At 35.2% G+C, this 21,539-nt stretch overlaps 1 protein-coding gene across 13 annotated transcripts in view; it reads right to left on the bottom strand.

Moving 5' to 3' along the window:
* Nucleotides 1-21,539, bottom strand: part of FOXP2 (forkhead box P2) — a 189,257-nt gene that overhangs the window by 84,493 nt on the left and 83,225 nt on the right. Inside the window, exon 4 of one of the 13 annotated variants that reach the window (XM_086472902.1) lies at nucleotides 3,658-3,671. The exons of the other annotated variants lie outside the window; for them this stretch is intronic. Coding sequence (XP_086329028.1) covers nucleotides 3,658-3,671 — 14 coding nt within the window. The remainder of the gene's footprint in view (nucleotides 1-3,657; nucleotides 3,672-21,539) is intronic. 13 annotated transcript variants of the gene reach the window in all.

Below are 21,539 nucleotides of genomic sequence, written 5' to 3'. Positions count from 1 at the left end.
GACTAACGAATCCATCTTTACCAAACCCATTTCAGTACTCAGATGACTAGTCTGAACTTGCATGAATGCTTGTAAGCCCACGAGTATTTCCCAGTCTTGATGCTATAGGATAGATGCCACATCACCAGAACACCATATCCCAACTGGAACTAGTTGCATGCCTTCATCTAAGGAGAAACACTAACAGAAAATAGCAAACTGAAATGGAATTAATTATTCTCTCCATGAGCAAAAAGACTTCCATAACAGAATTTATGCAAACTAAACAGAGTGTGTTTGACTATGTAGAATGTAGTCTAATATGCTCAATGTGTAAAGAGGTAAAGCTCTATTGACAATAAGCCCGGCTCATTTCATAAGCAGTAATTTATTTAGAAGAAAAAAAAAGAAAAAAGAAAGAAAAATAGAAGTGGGAATGGGCGGCTATTGCTCTACCAAATGCAAAAAGTCTACGCTATAACTACACTCATATCTGAGCTAGTCATCTGAATTTACCTGTTTAATCAAAGGAGAAAAATAGGCATTTCTGTGGCACAATTCATTAAATCCTAATTAGATGTCTAAATCAGACTGGATAAACAGTCTTCTAAAAGTGCGTTGACTATGGGTTGACAACTATGTGTTGACTAAAAGTGCCTTAACTATGAGCGGTGACAAAAGGCTCTTGAGCCTGGACTATCAAGGTGAACATACAGGGAGAAACCGTAACCATCTATTATCTGGTGAAATAAAGCCCCCTTCCAAGAGACCAATTATCTAACGTTGTCTTCCCTTTTTAGTATGCACCTGAAGTAGTCATTTGTATTTATGTTAAATAGATCTAAGCCCAGACTACTCTGTATTGACTTCACACACTCAGACTGCATCAGACAGATGCGATGCCCTGAACTTGTTCCAGGTGAATAGCAAAAGTAGAACTGCCATCCAATTTGGTTTTGATTCACGTATGGGAAGGTAGCAAAGGAAGAACACTGCTGAAATCCTCAATCATTTAATTCTATCACCAGATGTATGGACATCCCTCTAATACCCTATATCCTACCCTAATCAACCAACCAACCAATCCTCAAATCCCCTTCTTTCCCTTAAATTTTGAAGAAAAACTCCTGTTGTGGAATAAAATGAATGAAAATGTTACAGTCTACGCATGTGCACACACACGCACACACATGCACACAGAGAGAAAACAGACAGAGAATCTTGGGTACTAACATTCATATAAGAAAAAAAAAAAAGAAAAAAGTCAACATGATTCTTCAGGAGGTCAGAGTCAGTAAGTTGACACTCATGGCAAGAGCTATCTGTTTTTGTTTTGAATAAAGTTCCGTATGTTAAAAAAGTATACCTTATCAGATGCAGCCAAAATTGAAAGTAATAAATAGTAAAAACATGTATTTATTGTGTAGTAGCTCAGTATAAACTTTTCAATATTATATACCCTTCAGCTTTACACAGCTCATAAGATTAGATGTGACAGTAGCATAGACCTCTTTAGAAATACATATGACAAACTTACGCAGCCAGCAAGGGAACAATCACCATTTTGATAATCAATTTCAGAACTGAATTGAATTTCCAGAAATGATTTGAATGAAAATTAGCTCACAGCATGATGGGAGTCGGTACATTTGGTTTGAATGAATCAGGTGGAAAAAAATAAAGTAATAGAAGAAAAAAACCATAATATTTTGTAAATATTTACAGATTGATTCAAATTATCAACTACAAAAATTAATCAGAAAGCAGATTGACAGCACTTCACACAACTTGGTGATCACCATAAATCCAGACAATGTATCAGATTTCATCAGAATAGAGGTCATGTTTTAAATGAAGGTAGAATTTGTTATGCATTATTCATCCATCAGAAAATATTACAAGGTGGGACAACTTTTTTATAGTTTATTACCATAGCATATTACAAAATGCATTTGTAAAATAAATGTTTAACCGATGAGTCTATGACAAGTCGTTACAAAGCATATTATAAGATGCAAATATTGTTAAAATATGTGTGCATGTTTAATGCATGAATTACAGTCATCAGCCATGGTATAAATTGTCACAAAATTTAACAAATGATAATAAGATATTTATAAATGGCATCTAAACATAAAGTGTGCACAGAGAAGTAAATGGTACTAAAATTAATCCTTGTATGAAGGCTCTTTCTTTTCCTTGTCTTTTTTTCTCAAAACAAACCAAGTTAGCTGATTTTTTTGTTTGGATGCTAGTAAGCAATGTCTGAGATAAACTCTTCTTGCTAAGCTTCCAAGGCAGCCAGAAACTTCAGACTTCAGAAGATTTCCAGAATAAAATTACAGACAGTTCTCCATTAGCTAGGCAGCATTAATTAGCTTTAACAATACCTTCAATTTTTTCCTTATGGAGAATTAAAATGCATCGAATAAATCTGAGTTACTACTTTTACAGACAAATTTTCTGAGGAGGTAAACTGTTGAAACTCCATATCATAATTCTTTGTCTACTCATCAGAAAAAACAACTTCAATACAGTAGGGAAGAAACAACCTTACCTTTCAAATTTTGTATGTTTGATCAGCGATACTCAGTTTACAGACAGTGATCTATATAAGCCTCGTATATGCTATGATAGTTTTTTATAATTCAATACTGTACAGCAAAACATTGATCAGAGAAAAGGTATTTATGGTTTTTGGCATATATGTAGAATATAAACAAAGAGCTGTCACCAGGATATTTCCCAGCTGATTAAAGAAACAAAATTTCTATGCTTGAAAGAGAAAATTATACATGTTCCATCTATAAGAGTCAGATTAAATGGCAGACGAGATCCTGAAAATAAAGAGACCACCTTACTTCCAAAATCATCAGATAATTGTCTAGGAAAAAAGGAGAACAGATTGAGTAAGAGAGAGAGAAGGCAACTACAGGGAGATACCATAGTCACGTCCTGCAAGCTTTTGTGCAGAGATTTGCTGGTACGTGAAATCACTCATAATTACAATACAGAACTTTAATGATTTCACTGTAACTAAATAATGTTATAAATCTAGTTTAAAACTGCCAGGTTTCAGCTGCTGAAGAAGTTGATCTCTAGCTTCTGAAGCACAGTCAAAGAGCATTAGCAGGATCTGAGAAGTCTGATCCTGTGCTAGGAATGTTGACATTGTTTCTCTCTTAATTTTCTACGAAGTTCAACAAGATTGAGTGCCTGGGAAAAGGACTTAAATACTTTCAAGAAAGAAATAAAGTACTAATTTTGACAGCAAAAGCAAGGAAAAAAATCCCAAACTTTACTTGTTTAACAAAAAACCCTTATAAATTCATAGATGAAAAATCTATTTCAAGCTTTTGAATACAAAGGGTTCTTCAGCCTCACATTGCTGGAAGAATATAAAAGGGAAGGATCTCAAGCTTTTCTCCTGTCTTACCATCTCACCCTGACTGTCATCCATAAAGCACCTGGAGTGGGCATTCATGAACACAGGATATTAGGATCTGACTCAGTATCACCTACTCTCATACTCCTCTGGACATAAACAACATACTTAGAAGTCTGAATTTTAAGCTGATACCACATGCAAAGGCAGGCAACATCTCAGAGGACTCGGTGCATGCATTACCAGCTGTAGCTTTACAGAGCTCACTCCAGACCTATTTTACAAGGAAGCACAGGTGACCACACACGTCTGTGGAACATGCTTAAGGAACACTTCCCTTCTCATCTGTGGAACCATGGAACATTTTCAGTTGCACATTATATACTCCCACATTAAATGCTGTAGTGAAAGTACTAAACAGGGTCCCTGATGCAGACACAGCAGTCTTGCAATGCCACTGAGAAAAAAACATATTCAGCCATGCGGTGCTCCTGCTATCTGAATGTCACAGATGGAGTAAACAGTGCCTTAAGTGCCTCTGAACTTTCTCACCCAGGAAGTTATTCAGAGAATTTGTGGCTAATCACTCTTTTCCTTAAAAGCCCTCACATGCAAGGTCCTCCACAAATTATTTGTTTCTTCAGCTTTTCCAAACATAAAGGAACCTTGCAAGCTGGCAAAGCAAAAAAAACTTTGAAGTGAACCCTAAGCCATTACTTCTTGTGTGTGGATCTTGTTTACTAAAGATGTGACAATTCGGGTAAAATGATTGAGCAATCAGTTCTTGGATAAGAGTGACTGTCTCGAAGTTAAATTCAAGGTCAAGAGGATACTGCTCAGAAGCGTGAAAAATGCTCTGCAGGACACTCCCCCATCCTTCCAGAAATGTCATCGCTCTTGCTTTCCTGCGACACTGCTAGCACTGTTTAACCTTACTTGTAAATGTGGACAGCTTCAAATCAATCCACTGGAGGCAGAAGACCCCAAAACACAACAGATAACAAAACCAGAACACAAAACAAAATGATCGAAATGTCCTAGAGTAAAGTGAGGTTGGAAAAAGATTACGAAAAGATGAATATCATAAATAAAATTAGCAATAAGTAGTTTCTCTTTTTCATATGTTGTTTTTCCTTCCAAGGGTTACATGACAAATACTTCAAATACCAACATAAATTGCAGACATTGTTTAATAAAGGAAGTGGTCTCACCAGCATCTACAGCTGTTGTGCAATTATAAATGCAGGAAATCATTAATGAGAAACATATAGTAATTTTCTACGTATATTTCCATAGCTGACATTGCCTCCTTCTTTATTGAGCAGATACATGTCCCTATGGCAGAACGATTCAACAGAAACAAGGGAGTCAACAGTCTGGTTCACAGAGAAATTTAGTCAATTGGACAAATTATTCTCATACGTGCAACTACTCTACAGGCTTTAAAACCGGTTGAAATCTGATGACGATGATGAATTCTTTCAAAAACTAGTCTTGTTTTGTTTTTATTTTTGCTTTCCCATTTTATCTTAGTCTTCTTTGTAATTAATTATTCACTTCAAAAAATGGCTTTGTAATTAATTATTCACTTCAAAAAATGGCTTTCTTCCTGATGTATTTGGCACTTTATGCTAGACACTCAGGTTAGGAAAAGGCCCACTACTCTAAACATGAATTGTCACCTGTAGTTTCATGGTTTCATACTACAGTACACAAGGTGACAAAAGTCCAACTGAAAATGTGCACCGTCCACTACAAAGAATGTAGTTTGTGATGGTAGTTTGGTATAACACAGATTCACGGAATGGTAATGGAACTCCGCATGCATACTTAGAAAAGAAATTTATTTGAATAAGCAAAACAGGACTTTTCTTGAATTGCAAGTAATAAATGAAATGGAAACCATGTTTTTTCTTATTGGGGGAATAATCAATATTTTGTATTGAATTTCCAGCCATCCTGAATTTGTGTGCTTGCATCTTCTGTATTTGTATTTGCATCTTCTGCTAAATTTGTCATTCTATCAGTAGCTTAGTGAGTTTCTCCCTCAAGGATTTTTCAATACACTTCGTCATATGACTAGTTACAACTTCTAGCCCAAAGATACACAGAAGTGCAAAGATGTGTTCTTTAAAGCATGTCCTTGAGGACAAGAGTTGTGTTTAGCTGATTTAAGAGATTAGCATAGCTAAATAAATTTTCTTTAAAGAAGAAAGTCAAAAAGTATGACATTCTAAAATGAAAGGCAGTCCAAGGAAAGGAGGTAGTTAGAGAAATATCGGTAAGACTTAATCTGAAGGTCTTATACTGCACCGAGAAAGACAGGCTACAAGAAGGCAATGCTTGAAGAACAGGACAGTGCCAAAGGATTTAGAGACTGGAGTTTTAATCTTTATACCTCCTGTCCCTCCTGATCAGACCATTACAGGGTTGCTATGGACTGTATCCAACAAATCTTGGCAGTCACCCTGACCTAGCCTATCTGCAATTAGTCTGATGAGATTTACACATTCTTTAACCAGGAACAGAAGATGTTCTGTGGAGTAGAAATCTAGTTTACGCATGAACACAGGCTACTGTAGTTCCAGGGAGACAGGATATAGAGGAAGAAAAGAAACAAAACAGAAGCAGAGAAACAGTATTTAGAGTGTCTGTGTTACGACTCTAGTGTTAAACAGGATAAAAAATAAATATTCTTCATGGGCATATAGTCTAAGCCTAAAGAGACAGAAGTGGAAGGAGTATGAATGAAAGTCCCATGCTTTCTTATGTTGCACAATTCGGGTGAAAACTTTCTCAAGAGACAACTGAATGAGGATAGGAATTGCACAGGAATTTGGCAGGAACTGCGCAAAGATACCAAAGTATTGCTCCAAGAAGATACTCAGGTCATAAAAAGTAAGAATTCTCTGTGCAGTAATACAGAGACTGTAACTAATACAGTGCTCCTGGTATGTAAACAATGAAGAGGCTGTGGTATATTTTGTTCCTAATGAAGTCCAGAATCATAAAACTATGTAACAGGAAAGGACTGAGAGATCAGGTATAAAGCAGAACAAAGCACTATACAAGTAAGTTAAATATGAAAAGCCTCTACAGACAATTCACAAGAATGTGCATATATATACATACATTAAACAGATAATTCACTTATATGTACAAAGACAGTTCTAGTGTGGTTTGGCTAACTCATTTAGGTAAATAACCTGATGTCATGGTCTTTAGGAACCAAAGCTCCATCAGTTTTTAAAATTACATGTTTCTTCTACCTGCTCAAGATTTAGGGAGTAAAGAAATTTCACAGACATTAAATGCAATCTTTTTTTTCTCAACTAAGAAATTATTATTAGCATTATTAATATTAGAATTTCTACTAACATTTTTTAGAAACAACATAAATGATATTTGTAATTAGAACACATTTTATATAGAAAAACAATTACCCTGGTTTTGAAATAATAGCTCACTGATAAAAAACTATTACATACAGCAGACTCACACAGAGAGACATATGAATGGGGATGAAACCACACTCCCCTGTGGCTTTTAAAGTACAGCTTTGCTAGGAGTTGCATACAGACACAACGTATGGTCTGAAATAGTTGGACTGACTAACTAGAAGTATCTGTGGAGAGAGGTAAAAAAGAAATGATCCTTCTTCAGGCTACTGAATTGTATTTTATAATAAATGAAACATCCCAAATTCAGCATAACATCATGAGATCATACATCAAAATAAAAATGGTATTATAGTATTTTTGTCAGCACACTTCTCAATTTTCATAAATCCTGGATTGTTTCCTTGTGGGTTATTTTTTTACTGTAGACTGAGGAAGGATGTGCCTGTTATAAGATATAACTTGTTTCCTCTCCCACACTGTGATTATATTTAATTTTTAACAATCAGTGCAAACAGTTACATTGTCAGTGTAAGCAGTTAAATTACTCCTTCAATATGTATCATATTAATCAATACTGTCTTTATTCTACCACCATGGCATTCACTTACCATTCTACATTCCTCTAGAGTGCCACAAAGTCATCTCTAATCTTGATAAGGCTAAATAAGTTTTTTGGTCATCTTTAATTTTTGACACATACGATATCCTTCAGCCCATTTTCCAGCTCATTAATAAATATATTAAACAATGCTGTTTAATGTATAGGTCAGTGGTAGACAGAAATGTTAACCTTTTGTCATGCTGAAAATTGTCAATTTGTTCCTACTTTATCTTCTGTCTCTTAACTTGTTTCTAACTTACGATGGAACTTTAACTTTCACCCAAAACTATTCAGTTTTCTTAATAATCACTTGTGAAGGACTGTGTCAAAGGCTTTTTGAATGTCCTTTTGAATCATATCTCTTGTTCTTGCTTTAAAAACATATTTATTTTTGAGACATTTACAAATATTTCTTGTAGACTGAAAAAAATGGGGTCGTCTTAATAGATGCAACAGAGATGTGTGTGCTCTGCAATTTCAGTAATATTTGAGGCCACACAAGAGCATGATTTGTCCCCCAGAAAGATTAGACTATGAAAAACTTCCAGCCAAATCGCTAATGCAGAAAAATTAGTTACAAGGCCTTATTTTATCCCGTTAGAATTAAGCACTTCAATGCACACGGTAAATCACAAAGGCGATGAAAGACTCGGAAGTGGTAGTGGCAGCAGTAGCATGGGAATCTCTGCAACTGCACGAAGGCTTCCGTGTTGCTGACCAGGGCCATACTGTAGGCATTGTACAGACACAGAGCAAACAGAATGTCCTATGTGAGACACAAAATGACAGTGACAGACTGATAGGAAATACCTGTCATGATAGCAGGCAATATATGTGCCTAAGCTTTCTATACATAAACTGGAGAAGTCTGAATGACTGACTTGGAGGAGGATAATGAGGTACCTCACAATCATTACAGACAGCACAGGAGAAAGTACAATAGGGCTTATCTGAAAATCTAAAAGTAGGAAATTAATGGCTCATTTTTTTTTCTACTTTATGAGGAATAATGGGTATCATGAAGTCAGTCTGTGAAGGATTGTAAAACTGAAAACAAACTGCCTGTATTTGATGCTTTGAAGGGGAACTGGGGAAAGACGCAGACAGAGATGTTAGGAAAATAATCTGTGCAGAACAGTGGCAGCAATGAGACAAGATGACATTTGTCATGTGCTGGAAAGAGGCCAGTTGTAGTAACTGAAATGTGGAGAACCTGCATGAGAGTTTCAGCTCAGCACACAGCTTAAAAAGCTGTACCTTAGTATGGATGTGAGGAATAGGAAAGATTCCCAAATTCAAGATGTTGTTTATGTTCCAAGCTTAAGACAACCAACATGCTGATACAGTTGACAGTGATGGAGAAAGGGGGTGAGAGAGGAAAGATTATTCCTGTTCGTCTTTAAGTTGATGTATAAGCATCCACAGGTTGGCATCAGGAAGATGGGTTGAGCCTTATCCGTTTGGATTTTTGTGTTTTTTGGGGTTTGTTTTTTATTTTTAGTAGAGGAAATGGTATCTGGAGTAAAAATCACAAAGATAATTATTAGGTTCCTCTTATACAATAGGTTTCTTTTATATAATAAAGATTCTCTGAAGAAAATGGCAAAGGAGCAATCAGAAGAATAAAAATAAAACCAGGAAATTGTAGGATGGAACCAGGAGAAGAGAAACTCCCTACAGTTACTGAGAACAGCACACCTACTGAGCTCACAAACTGGCTAAGGGATGAAGAAATGAAACGCTCAGCAGAAGAGGTCAAGGAAAGAAAGCAGCAGCTTCAAGTATGAACTTTTTGTCAGCTTCTATCATGAAATAAATTTTATTTTCTCATAGCGCTTTTTGTGTCAAATCCTTTTTCATGGCAGAAGTAATTTAAATATTTTGAAAATAAAAGAATTCCAACAGAAGGGTACAGTTGACAAGATCTGTTGCTATTAGTGGCACCGTCAGCTCAGCCGAAGACGTGACTGACAAAAAGTGAGAGAACCTGCTGTATTTAAGAGTCTGCCCTTGGACACTTTCTATGAAAAATCACCTTCAGTTACACTTTATGTAGAGATTATGCATGAAAGAAGACAAAGAGTTTTGTTCTTGCTGATTGCTCAGTATGAAGTGTTAGTTTCTCAGCAGACAACAGAAGTAAGTTGCCGGCGATCCTTGAATCTAAAGTTCCCTTTTTCAAGAAGAGAGTTCTTTTACCAATATTGTCTATAAGAAATACCATTTAAATGTCCCAAAACAATTACTGATGTATGGTATTTGGATTATGGAGCTGGTAAGGTATTTGAAGCAACCTAACAACTCTTACTTTTGTGTAAACACATATTTAAATACCTGTCAAACAGATTATCAGTGTTCTGCTTAGTGGTCGAGAAATACAGAAACCATTAACATCCAGAAACCATTAAGATTTGGAGAGTCTAGGGCTATTTTGTCAACGACACCTGATGACATTTAAAATATATACAACTGCTCTTGACATCACCTACTTTATTTGCTTGCTATTTCCTAGCACTACAGCAAAGCTATACTAATGCAGCTAAAAAGAAATCTGGGATCACGGTAAGCAGAAATTCTGTCATATTTTGTTAGATTTTTGGCACTGTATTTTTTGTGACTGCCATATTGTACTCAAAAATGCTAAGAATTGGCTAATAATGGTTGAAATGGGTCCCAAGGAACAAAAAGAACAATTGATGACTCAAGACTCACTCAAGCCTGTGGTAAAGTTAACAACAGTCTTAAAGAGTTAATGTAAGATGCATCTGTAGAGAAAAGCAGAGCTCATTTTGGAGTAAACTGTAAATAAAACCTCAAATCGCTCTAAGGAATTCCAAGAATGAGCAAAAGCCCAGTAACAGAAAAGAAGGATCAATACAAAACCCTTACTTCTATGCTTTCTATCTAAACTTAATATTTAATTTTGGGGAATTAAAACAGGTGCTAAAGATGTTAAAGTATATGTGATCTGTGAAATAACTAGGAAAAACTCTGAATTCTATATAGTTTAGTAGACTTTTTTTCTTCTTAATACTGTTTTCATTTAGCCTAACAATTTTAGCAATCTGTTTTGAACTTAAATGGTAAGACCCTTGATTAGTACAAAGGAGCATAACTTAACAGATGCAGATTTAGGTGATTCAGGGATGTTATTAGAATAATTTTATTGTAACAATCACCGCTTATTTTGTTATTAAAATATTTTAATGTTCTAGCTAGCATTTTTAACTACCTATTAGAAAATAATTTACGTTTACAGCCTAATATCACCTGAGTACACTGGCTTTCTTACCTCTGTGCGGAACCCTGTCAAGACAATAAATGTAGATACAGCAATAAAACTCCCATCAAAGTCCATAAGAGGCATGAAGCTCAACACATTCTGCTACGTGTATTGTACTAGCTACCAGCCTGTTCAACACTGTGCTTTTAAGTAAACACTAAATTGAGTATTAACTTAGCAAAAGGTATACATTATTATGCTTAGTCAGTTTAAACTACATATAAGCAACCGATTTATCTTATATTGAGACAAAGCAAACCAAACTGTTGAGTTTCACCCAGACAAGCTCTAAAAATTAAGAGCAGATGAACTGTGATGTTCATGAGAACAGGCATTATATTAAAAATTACTTCTTCATCTTTTTAGAAATATAAAACTCCTTATGAATATTTTAAAATGTTAGGACAGCCAAGTTCCATTTGCTCTTATCACGATATATTGGACAGTATTTGTGTTTTATTAATTTGTATGATGTGACTGATAACACCGATGCATGTGGCTCACTTGCTGAGTTTGTACCGCACAAGGATTTAGTGCAAGTGGCTGCTTCACCAACAGCCAGGAGAAGCCTGGGCAAACAGTCACTTCAGCCCCCTTATGTGCTCACACCGGCGGTGGCGTACCTAGTTCCAGGGTTATTCCCCACCTGGGGAACACCTAGTGCTGCTCCAGCATGAGCTCAATACTTAAGGAACTGTTAATATACTGCTAAAACTGCCCATGATATGGCTATATAGGGTATGCTTGTGTGTGCATATGTGTATGTGCATATATGCTATTCTGTAGATTCAGTTTAAAATTAAGTGCCTTATTATATGCTGCAAAATCAAAGATTGTTCCTTAAGTGGGGCTATGGATTGCTGTTTATAGTTGATACTGTTACGTGAAGAAAGAAGGTTCATTTATATGAGAATAGGCAGCAGGTAGTCTACAGGTATCTCCCAGGTAGTCTACAGATATCTTCTATATCAATAACATACCAAATACTCATTAATCAACTTCTATTCATTCATTAGTTACCACAGAGATTAAAAAGAAAAGAAAACAAAACAAAAAAAGCCAAAACAACTGATGGACCAGACATTCAGCCATGTATCACAATTGGGAAGGAAGAAAAAAAAATAATAAATAAATAGCAAACCTAGCCATGATTTAGAGAAAGGTATTTTTAGCTAAGGTTGTAATAATAAAAGTGATGTGGTTGTATATGAAAGACCAAAACAGTAAAGTTTTTTCCTATTGGAGACAAGATATAATCTTCAGATGTTATAAACCGATGAAACTCACTGCTTGCTTGATATAAATTATGTTGCTGACAATAAAGTGCATTTTGAGAGAAATCACTTTCCATCAAGTGACAATCAATTTTATTTGCAGCAGGAAGGAGAATGCCTCTGGAAAAGCACTCCATTGAATTCTTCATTGTTGCAGTCTGTCCTGGAGCTGGCTGTTCAAGGCAACTGTTTTCCAATACTGTAGTGATAGAAAATAAAATACTGAAAAAATCTTATGCACAGTGTGATATTCTATCTTCATTTTAATAAGTGGGGTATCTAATGTGAGCTAACAGAGGCAACATCTGAAATTATGGACTAGGTCTTCCCTGTGTTTAAAAAGGCAGAATTACAGAAAATTTGTGCTGATTTTGTCCAGTAAAAGGTTTGCTCCAGGGTCTTCTGCAAAAGTACTACTGAAGTTTACAGGACAAGAACACACATATTACAAGTTGTTGAAAGGTGTCTCTCTTCATGTCATATTGCAACTCACTTTAGTTGCAGACTTCAAAAGAACCACTCTCCTCTCTGCAAGAATGAAAAAGCAGAGCTGTTTTATAGGGGAAAATAGACACAAGGGACTGTGTATGAAGAATGTATTCTAGAACCTGAGAAACCCAATGACTTTGTGATTTTTAAATATATTCCCTTTAAATACATGAAATGGCACTTCCCGAATTACAGCTTAATTGTGCTTTATAATATACACATCGATGGAAATTAGTGTACATTTTTAATACATTTTCTGCACTGCACAGTGAGAATTTTCCTTCTGTACTGGAATTCCCATCAAATAAAATTAACAAAACCAAAACTATTCAAGAAAGGATGTCTCCAAAACTCCTAATGAAGCTGCTTGTAACATTCAATAAAAATATTCATGAGACAAACATCTCTAGGCAAACCTTTTGCCAAATAATAAGAAAAAAAAAAAAATCTTCCATATTTTAAATGCTATCTGTAACCTCAGAGACATTCTTCACATGAACATCCACATTTTCTATTAAATTGCTACTTTTAGACAGTACTCTGTGTAGTATGATCGTCTTAATCCACAATTCTGGACTGATAATCATTCTTTCCTTTGTACATTTCTAGGGATCTGCTGAAATGCTTGGCTGCCTAAACTACAGTAATTTCCTTTATGCAATTGTAAATTAAATTTTGTAGAAGTGGTGAGTGATTTTTTAAAAAAACATTTTTCCTTTTAAGAAACTTAATACAGCAAAGAAAATTCAAGAGGAATAGACATCCACAACTCTGTAGGAACACAGGGAAGCAGAATAAAACACACAGAAGAAATGATAATTTTACAGTTACATCATATGTACTCTCCTTGCCCAAGCGGACATATAGCATCGTATATTTTATATGAAGACAGAGCTCGTGTTATTTATCTTGTAATACTTCTTTCTCATCTCTTTAATACACTAATGAAGAATATTCACTGAATCATAAATGTTTTCCCCCTGCTTATTGGTCATTTTCCCTGGAAAAACACAAGTTGTTTCCTCTATATTCTGTCAGTTCAAACTGTACCAAAGTGACTAAATCCAGTAAAATAAATAATGCATTCCCTGGAATACCACATGACCCAACCCCAAATTTGAGTAACAGCAGCTACAAAAAAAAAAAAAAAAAAAAAAAAGAAAAAAAAAAGAAAAAAAAAGTGTCGCCCTACTATTGCGTTCATTAGGGAGCACTGAAAAGATAAAGGTTGCAAGGCTAGGCAATACTTAAAGAATGCAGCACCTAATTTTAATTAATAGTCATATTTGAGAATAAATTTATATGCAATTCCATTACACACAGACTGCTCAAAGAAGCTTCTTTTTTCACTTAAGCGTGATGATTAACCCATAAAAGCCCTAACTCTACCAAATATTGTCACAGATAGCGAACACCAAACCGGTAGCAGTCCATCAAAGACGCTATAACAGATTCAGATTCTCTGAAAAGTAGTCCAGCTGGAAGACCTGCTTAAGAGGGTTTCTTACACAGCTCCAGGCTTTGTAAGTAAGTATACAAAAAGATGTCCGTATTAGTTTGATGTGTGCTTTACATAATTCTGTGGATGTTTGTGAGAAGGTCCGGCCAGTAGTTTTGCCGAGACTCAAAAGTACTAAACCAAACCAAACCAAACCCAAGTCATTGCCTATTCACCATGTACACGGTTATTTATGATAGAGCTGTATGAGATCTTTCAAAGAGATGATGATGATACCAACAAGGGCTGTAATTTGAGACGCAGTTTTTCTCCAGCACAAATGAAACTAGTCCTTATTTCACATCACATACAGAAAGAGGTTGCAGTCAGGCCATAGACTTGCATAGGTTGCATGTTTTCACACAGCGTTCTTCAAAAACACATGGAGGACCGAAAACTTACTGTTCTTTCATTTCTACAAATTTTTTACCTCTTTTGCAATCTGAGGTCTCCCTTACAGGTCCTAACTTAGAAAACAAAGCTGCCTACCTTCTTTTCAAATGCACCTTTACAGTTAAAGAGGGTACCACATTAAAAAAAAAATTTCTATTTAGATAATAAAAAAAAATTATAAATGGATCTATGCTATAATTCCTCATTTTTCTTGCAGCTATATATAAAACACAAGTACTAATTATGTAAGTGAATACTGACGTCAGTTGTTTTCACATGGAAATTTCATCCAATTGTCAAATCAACTGACTTCAGAGTTCCACCCTACCATTCAGTCCAGTGGATTCCTTTCAACTTACTATAGATCCTAAAGGATCAGCAGTTTGGAAGGCTAATATGGGAAAGGCATAATGTTTGAAGAGCCTCTTTTCTACATCAATGTAAAAAAAAAACCCCACAACATTAAAAAGGTCAGCTATTATTTTTATTTGAATAGCAGTGCTAAATGTCAAAGTGGCTGGTTATAAGTAAGCTTATGAAGTGATTATTTAAAGCACCCACGTGCCAATGTAAGCACCTGAACAAAGTAATCTGAAAGAACAAACAAGAAAGTACTTGATTTAGTATGAAGATTTCTGTAAATAAATAAATAACACCCCACCCTCCCAGATTCAGTTATGATCCCACAGATCTAACCATTAAAAATACTTCATACAAAGTTGATTTGTCCCCCATATACTCTGGTACAAAGCACTAGTGTACTCAAGTATTATGCAAAAAAGTAATTAATTTGCACTTAAATCACCTTCATGCATGAAGTATTGGCATTTCCATTTTACAGATGGGAAAACTGAAACACAGAGATTACAGACGGCTTGCTCAAATAATTATTTGTCATAGTAGCAGAACTGGACAACAAAATTCAGAAGATAAAACTACTTAGACAGTACTTGACTCTGTGAGTACTGAGCCGTTCAGCTCTAGACAAGTGAAGTGAAAAATAAGATGATCTTTCTTTGACAAAACATTCCAGGACATACTTAAGTCTCTTTTACACCAGTAACAGGGATATTCATTTGTTTAAGTTAATTTAGTATATCTCAAGAGCTTGTTAAATCAACACTATATGGATTCTGTGAGAGAATCTGGTTCTGGGCATCCAGCACACCATGTTGCCGTTCTAATACAAAATCGAAACACAAAACTCATACACAGAGATTTACCTCATGTTATTACAGATTGGAAACTGTAGGCTCGACCACCAATATCATAGGTTAATGATAAAAATACATTGATTGCTTTCTTTTTTCGCTTTAAATAAATAGCATGCTATACATTCAAAAAATACTGTTCTGTGGGTAAATAAACACAAATTGCCTAGATTGAAAAGAGGAACCAACTTCAACTTCACTGAAACCTAAAGAAGCTGAAGGCGCTTATCTCTACATTAGATCATGCCCTCTAGAAGTATACGAAGCAGCATTCCCCCACTTTCTGCATGCATGGTGGTAAAGAAAATTCCAAAGCGAAGTGAGCCATAAGGAATTCTGAGCACATTTACAAAAAGAAGGTACCTGTACTCCAGTCCTATTTGCGTATAATTCTTTTCATGGGTACAATATAACTACTGGTTTCTACAGTATTGGTAGCCAAAATAAAATGGTTATACCCAGATTGCTATGATACCTGCAAGGTAAGAATGACGATCACAGAGCACTTGCCCGAGATTAAGGGCCTCATGTGTTCTTGACCCTTCCTAGCTTTGGGTGTGAACATAAAAGAGAGGATAGGGAGATGACAAAAATATCTTGTAACCCCAACTTATCCAAATAAAATTAATCTGCTTTAACTGGAATTTCACATCAGAAACCAGCAAACAGATTTCCATCTAAATTATTTTGTCAACAGCATGGTGGTATCCTTGCTAACCTTATTAGGCACCAGTGAATAATTAGATACACAGGGGTGTGACTCCAATTGAAGGTGTTGGCATTGCAGCACTCTGTGAAAATATTAACTATGAGGTTAACTCTAATTTTCTCTTCTTTAATTAAATGCACATGGTACTAATGAGGTAACCTACTGTTCCTTGATAGCACTAATTAGCTAAGAGGAGAGTACACTCTCACACTGCAATTTAAACCTAAAAATAAGGTTGAAATATGCTAATTGCAGGCAATTTAAAACAGTACAAGTTGTAGAACTAGTCATAATAAGGGAAACTGACTGCTTTACAGCTCTGCAGCTGTAACTTTGGTTAAAATCAAAACACAACAGACAATTTTAGAATGATTTGGTGAAGTATCCACAATTCAAAAATTGTTACTTAATTCACAGTTTACAACACAAATGAAAACAAAAAGGAAAAAAAAAAATGTTAGTTGCTCATCTAGGAAAAGATAAATAATGTCTGATAAATAAGAACAAAATCTGATGAATTCTATGCAGAACAGTATCTTTTGTTTAGACTAGTTCGAAGCACTGAATTTTCCTATATACTTAAAGAGTTTCATTTGTAGAGGTGTTGAGCAGCTGCAGCTTACAGTGACGTCAAAAGAGTCCTAGGTGCTCAACTCAACTGAAAGTCTGGCCCTAAATTTAGACCTCTGAATGGAACAAAGAAAGAACAAAGAAACATGCTTTCTTTAGAGAAAGTACATTTTAAAGAACAAATCTGTGATTCTATGCACAACTTTGAAGTTCCCAAAATAGCAACATTTTGTACTGTAACATCAAGCATATTCTTTACGAGGTATCACAATAGATGGTTCAGCTTAGCCAGTGAATTGTAGACAAAGTTGCATAGCACATCGATTTGTAATAACAATTTCAAGTTTCTTGATTTAGAGCGCCTACTGTTGAGCAGAAAGGATGGACAGCGGCCTTTTGCTATACAAGTTATTTTGCTGACTAATGTCTGGGGTGACAGTGGCCTGAGCTTTGGCACAGATACATTGCTTTTTCTAAAAAGACTTTTTTAAGCTTTACTGAAAAAGAGTAGCAATGCAAATAACTCTATCACAAGAAGATAAAAGAATTACAAGACAGTGATCCCTTAGTAAGACACAAAGTGGAGATCTTATCTGAATTATTATTAACCTCCCACATAACCAAAATCATTAACCTAATTTTCCAAATTGCTAAAGAAAACAAACACTAAGGAAAGTGGTAACACTTACGTTGCCGTTTTGGAAAGAAGTAAAATCTGTTCCTATGTATCTATAGATATGAGTGTGTGCTGCACATCTGATAATCAGCAGACTTCCATAAGGCATAATGAATGATCAATAAAAAGTATATAATGAGTTGTCTGACTTTACATTACATCTTTTGTTTTCATTTTGATCAATTATAAATGCCTACAGTTAATTTTTTAGGCATTCAAAATTTAACTCCCCTTTAGCAATGTTAGATCAATGCTGTCATGGGGTCTAGTTCCCTAATTCAAGGCAATAAAGCTATACTGTAGAAGGGCCCATAAAACATCCATTTCACATTTCCTAAGCCTCTGTTACAATTGATAGAATTTCCTCGAGGACTACAGCTATGATACATACAAGAAGAGTGCAAGAGTAATCAAAAGAGTTACTAATGTCTCCTTTGCTAGATTAGTCTCAACAGTATCAGTGAATCTGTCTGGTAGTATTTACAGGTTACATGAGTGGATGGACTGTTTTTGACTGCAGAGGAGAACATAAGACCCCAAAGCACCCTCACCAGTCTAAGCTGGGCATCAGATTCTTCTTGACTCCAACTCAGTGACTGACTTAATGCTGCATATGTGAGCAAAACTAAGTGTTAATAGGGAAGTTGATGCAACTACCAGTATCTGTGTACCTCAACTAAATGCCCTGTCTCTAGCTAATGCCGATCTCAAAGAGCTAAACCTCCTCCACTCCTCAACCCAAAATTTCTATCCAAAATAAAACATAGATCATGGCCTATGCGTGTAAACAGCAACGGTCCTGACTTAGGGGACTACTATGGTATAAATGAGACATAAGCATGCTCAGATCCAGTCCCATTTACTTACATGATTTTCTGCATGGCCCAGGAAATTACTGGTACTCCACATACAAATACTGCCTTAAATATGTATATATTAAAGATAATAAACACTACTAAAGTAGTTGGTTTTGCTTTTTAATTAAATATTTATTAAAAGTTAAAAAAATCCTTTTATATGAAATTAATATATTTAACATTAAGTTCACAGCTGCCTTATAGAGAGGAACAGGGACACAAATATGCAAGAATTCTGTCCTACTTTAATAACCAAAGGAACTCCTCCTATAATAGCAAAAGTGAGGTTGGTTATTCAGGCTTGCTCCCAGAAGGCTAGGCAACAAATACAGAGTTCAAAGGCATGTGTATGGAGGCAATTCATCCACCTCTGAAACACCTTGTGGAAGAAGACCAAGGCATGGGAGCAGAAATATTCTTTTATTCCACAAATAACTCAAAAAGGCTTATTAAAAATTCATCTGTTCAAATTCCTTAATTATTTTCCAAAGTCTGTGGTCAGAAAAGCCATACACTTAACAAAATACTGTAAATGTAAATACTAGTCCAAAATAATTGGGAAAAAAAAAAAAAAAAAGAAATAACTGCAAGTAAGTGTCAATTCCACAGTACAAGAAGTGTTAAAAAAGGTCAATGATATGTACCACTGGAAGGCATTTCTTTGTCTTCTTATTTGCTCTTATTTGCTCATTTTTCAGCATGGTCTTTTCCTGACCTCAAAAGACTTCCATAGAAGTCTGTGAGAAATTTAATAGAGCCAAGATAGCTTGGGCCAGATTCCTAGCTGGTTTAAAGCAGTGTTGGTAAAGGTGATGGAATCGCCAATACACACACCTTCTTTGTGTAATAATGTCCATGTTGCATCCAATTTATTCCTGACACAGAAAGCATAACTATGGTTGATTTCTAAACGATACTGGAAGGTACCTATATTGTATAGCTTTGACTGACATTTCTGCATGCAAACATCTCCAATGACAACTAGTGAAGTGTAAGTAAAAACTTTTCTAAATGCAAAGACAATTAACTCAACAATAACATCCTACTGAAATCACGCATAGAATTCAAGTTGACTAGAAAAAGAGACTGCCGTTTTATCTGGTTGATGGTTGTACTGTAAAGTGATAACCTAAAGAAAAGCTTTATCATCTTCAGCTTACATCACAAAGTTGCTGCCAGGCTTTTCTTTCTTAGATTTCTTAGTTGCTACACTGAACTCAGTAACTATAGTTTTTACTTTTTTCCTGGAACGTATCCAAAAGCAAATCAGGATTTTCTTTTTGTTCTTGAATATAAATAGTACAGCCCACCTGTGCCATGGCCACAGGAAGCAGAAAAGCAGAAAGACACTTTGTTCTAGTCTTGTTTGCCCTGTAGCCAGCTGTTGGCAGCTGGTACTCTCAGCTTCTGCTTCCTAAGGAGCAGGGATTTTCTCAATTGTTTGGCCCAGATTCCAAGCACAAAGCATCCCAACCAGTGCATAAAGCTCAGTTTCAAATATTCAACCTACCTCACTGACAGCATGTATAAAATTGGCCTGTATATGCATACATATGTGTATGTATAAAAAAACAGTATCTAGTATTTTCTTTTAACAGATTTTAAACTATTGTTAATCAAGGTCACGTGCAAAAGATGTAAGAAAAGACACTACAACATAGAATCACAATGCTCTGTGATTTTTTGTACTGAGCAACTTTTGTTAACTAGGTCCATATTAATAAAATACTCTTAGAACTGAAAAAAAATAAAAAGTTTCCATCATTTTTTAATTTTAGATATCCTTTGATACCAAATCTCTCTGATCTAAAAGTATCACAAAGCTCAGCCAATCATTAATAAATCTATGCATACTAGCAACATGAGGTAAATAATGTTTAAAAATATATATTGAACTCAGATATCCAGTTTACGATTGTTTAAGTAGAGTATGTCTTAGAAAGTAAAAAATCAATTTTAAACAATCACATTTTCCCTTCAATGTGTACTTCTTCAAGATTTAAAGTAAACGAAGCATAAAGTCTATGAAGGTTTGTAAACATACAGTAAATGATTGAAGGAGATCAAAAGTTGTCCTACTAAAGGGTTACACGAAGTCAGAAAGAAAAATGAAAGAAATCTGAGTTCATTAGTCCAATGAGCTAATTTTAAAACTGCATCATAGCTATATTTTTCTAAAGAAGACAAAGCAGATTACAATATATTTATAGAGTATGTATAAAATAAACAGCTACACAAGAAAATGTCACATTTTCGAAATGTTTCACCATATGCTAAAAATTTCTTATTTATAAGCTCATTATCCAATAGCAGCTCTCAAGAATAAAGCCAATTTACATGTAAAATAAGAGTATGGTCGACTCTTTAAAGGCACAATGATAAACACACCAATTTAACAATTACATTAATATGAGTATTTGCATAATCTGCCTTCTACACCTGTTCTTAATTTGAAGCAGCTGCAGAACAAATCACACCACATAATCTGAATATGCCACCGAGTCACATAAACACACTAACCCTTCTCATCAAGTTTTTCTTTCACTCTGTTTGCATGTTTGTTTTGAATTTACATGAACACATTAAAAAAAAAAAAAAAAAAAAGCTTTTGGGTTGGACAATTTATATTCAGCAGAGATAATACATAGAGGCTAAAATCCCTTTTGTCTGTTTGTTTTGGTTTTTACTCTGTTTCATGTAACAATGAGCATTTCATTTTCACAACTAGATAAACAACGCATAGAAAGTTGTCATTTTACAACTTAACTGCACTAGATATACCTCCTGTGAAGTATGCTAAAAACATGTGCAGTCAACACATAGTAGAATAAAAGTCTGCCAATGAAATTCTTATGCTCTTAGCAAAGCAAGACTGGTTACCATTTCGTTTTCTTTCAAATTCAGTGCTTTCCACTTTTTAGAAAACTCTTGTGTTTTTTACCAGTGGCATAAAAGGAACAACAAAACAACAATTGATAATTCAAAAGGACAGTTCACACTAATGAAATACTCTTCCTACATGTACGCTGCTCCTTTTTTGATATACAAACAAGAAATAATTATTTAACACATTGGCTCTCTTCCTATGCATTCTGACCATCATTAGGCCCCATTCTGTAACATTAACCTCATTCTAACTCAGAGAAAGATGAGGGAAAGGCAGCACAGGAGGGAAACAACTGAATACATCACACATGCCTGATACAGTGATGA

Source organism: Leptosomus discolor, chromosome 1 (assembly GCF_034619465.1).
Source record: "Leptosomus discolor isolate bLepDis1 chromosome 1, bLepDis1.hap2, whole genome shotgun sequence".
In the NCBI taxonomy this organism is placed as follows: domain Eukaryota; kingdom Metazoa; phylum Chordata; class Aves; order Leptosomiformes; family Leptosomidae; genus Leptosomus; species Leptosomus discolor.
Note: the sequence above shows the minus strand (reverse complement) of the source record. Positions and strands in the feature narration are given on the sequence as shown.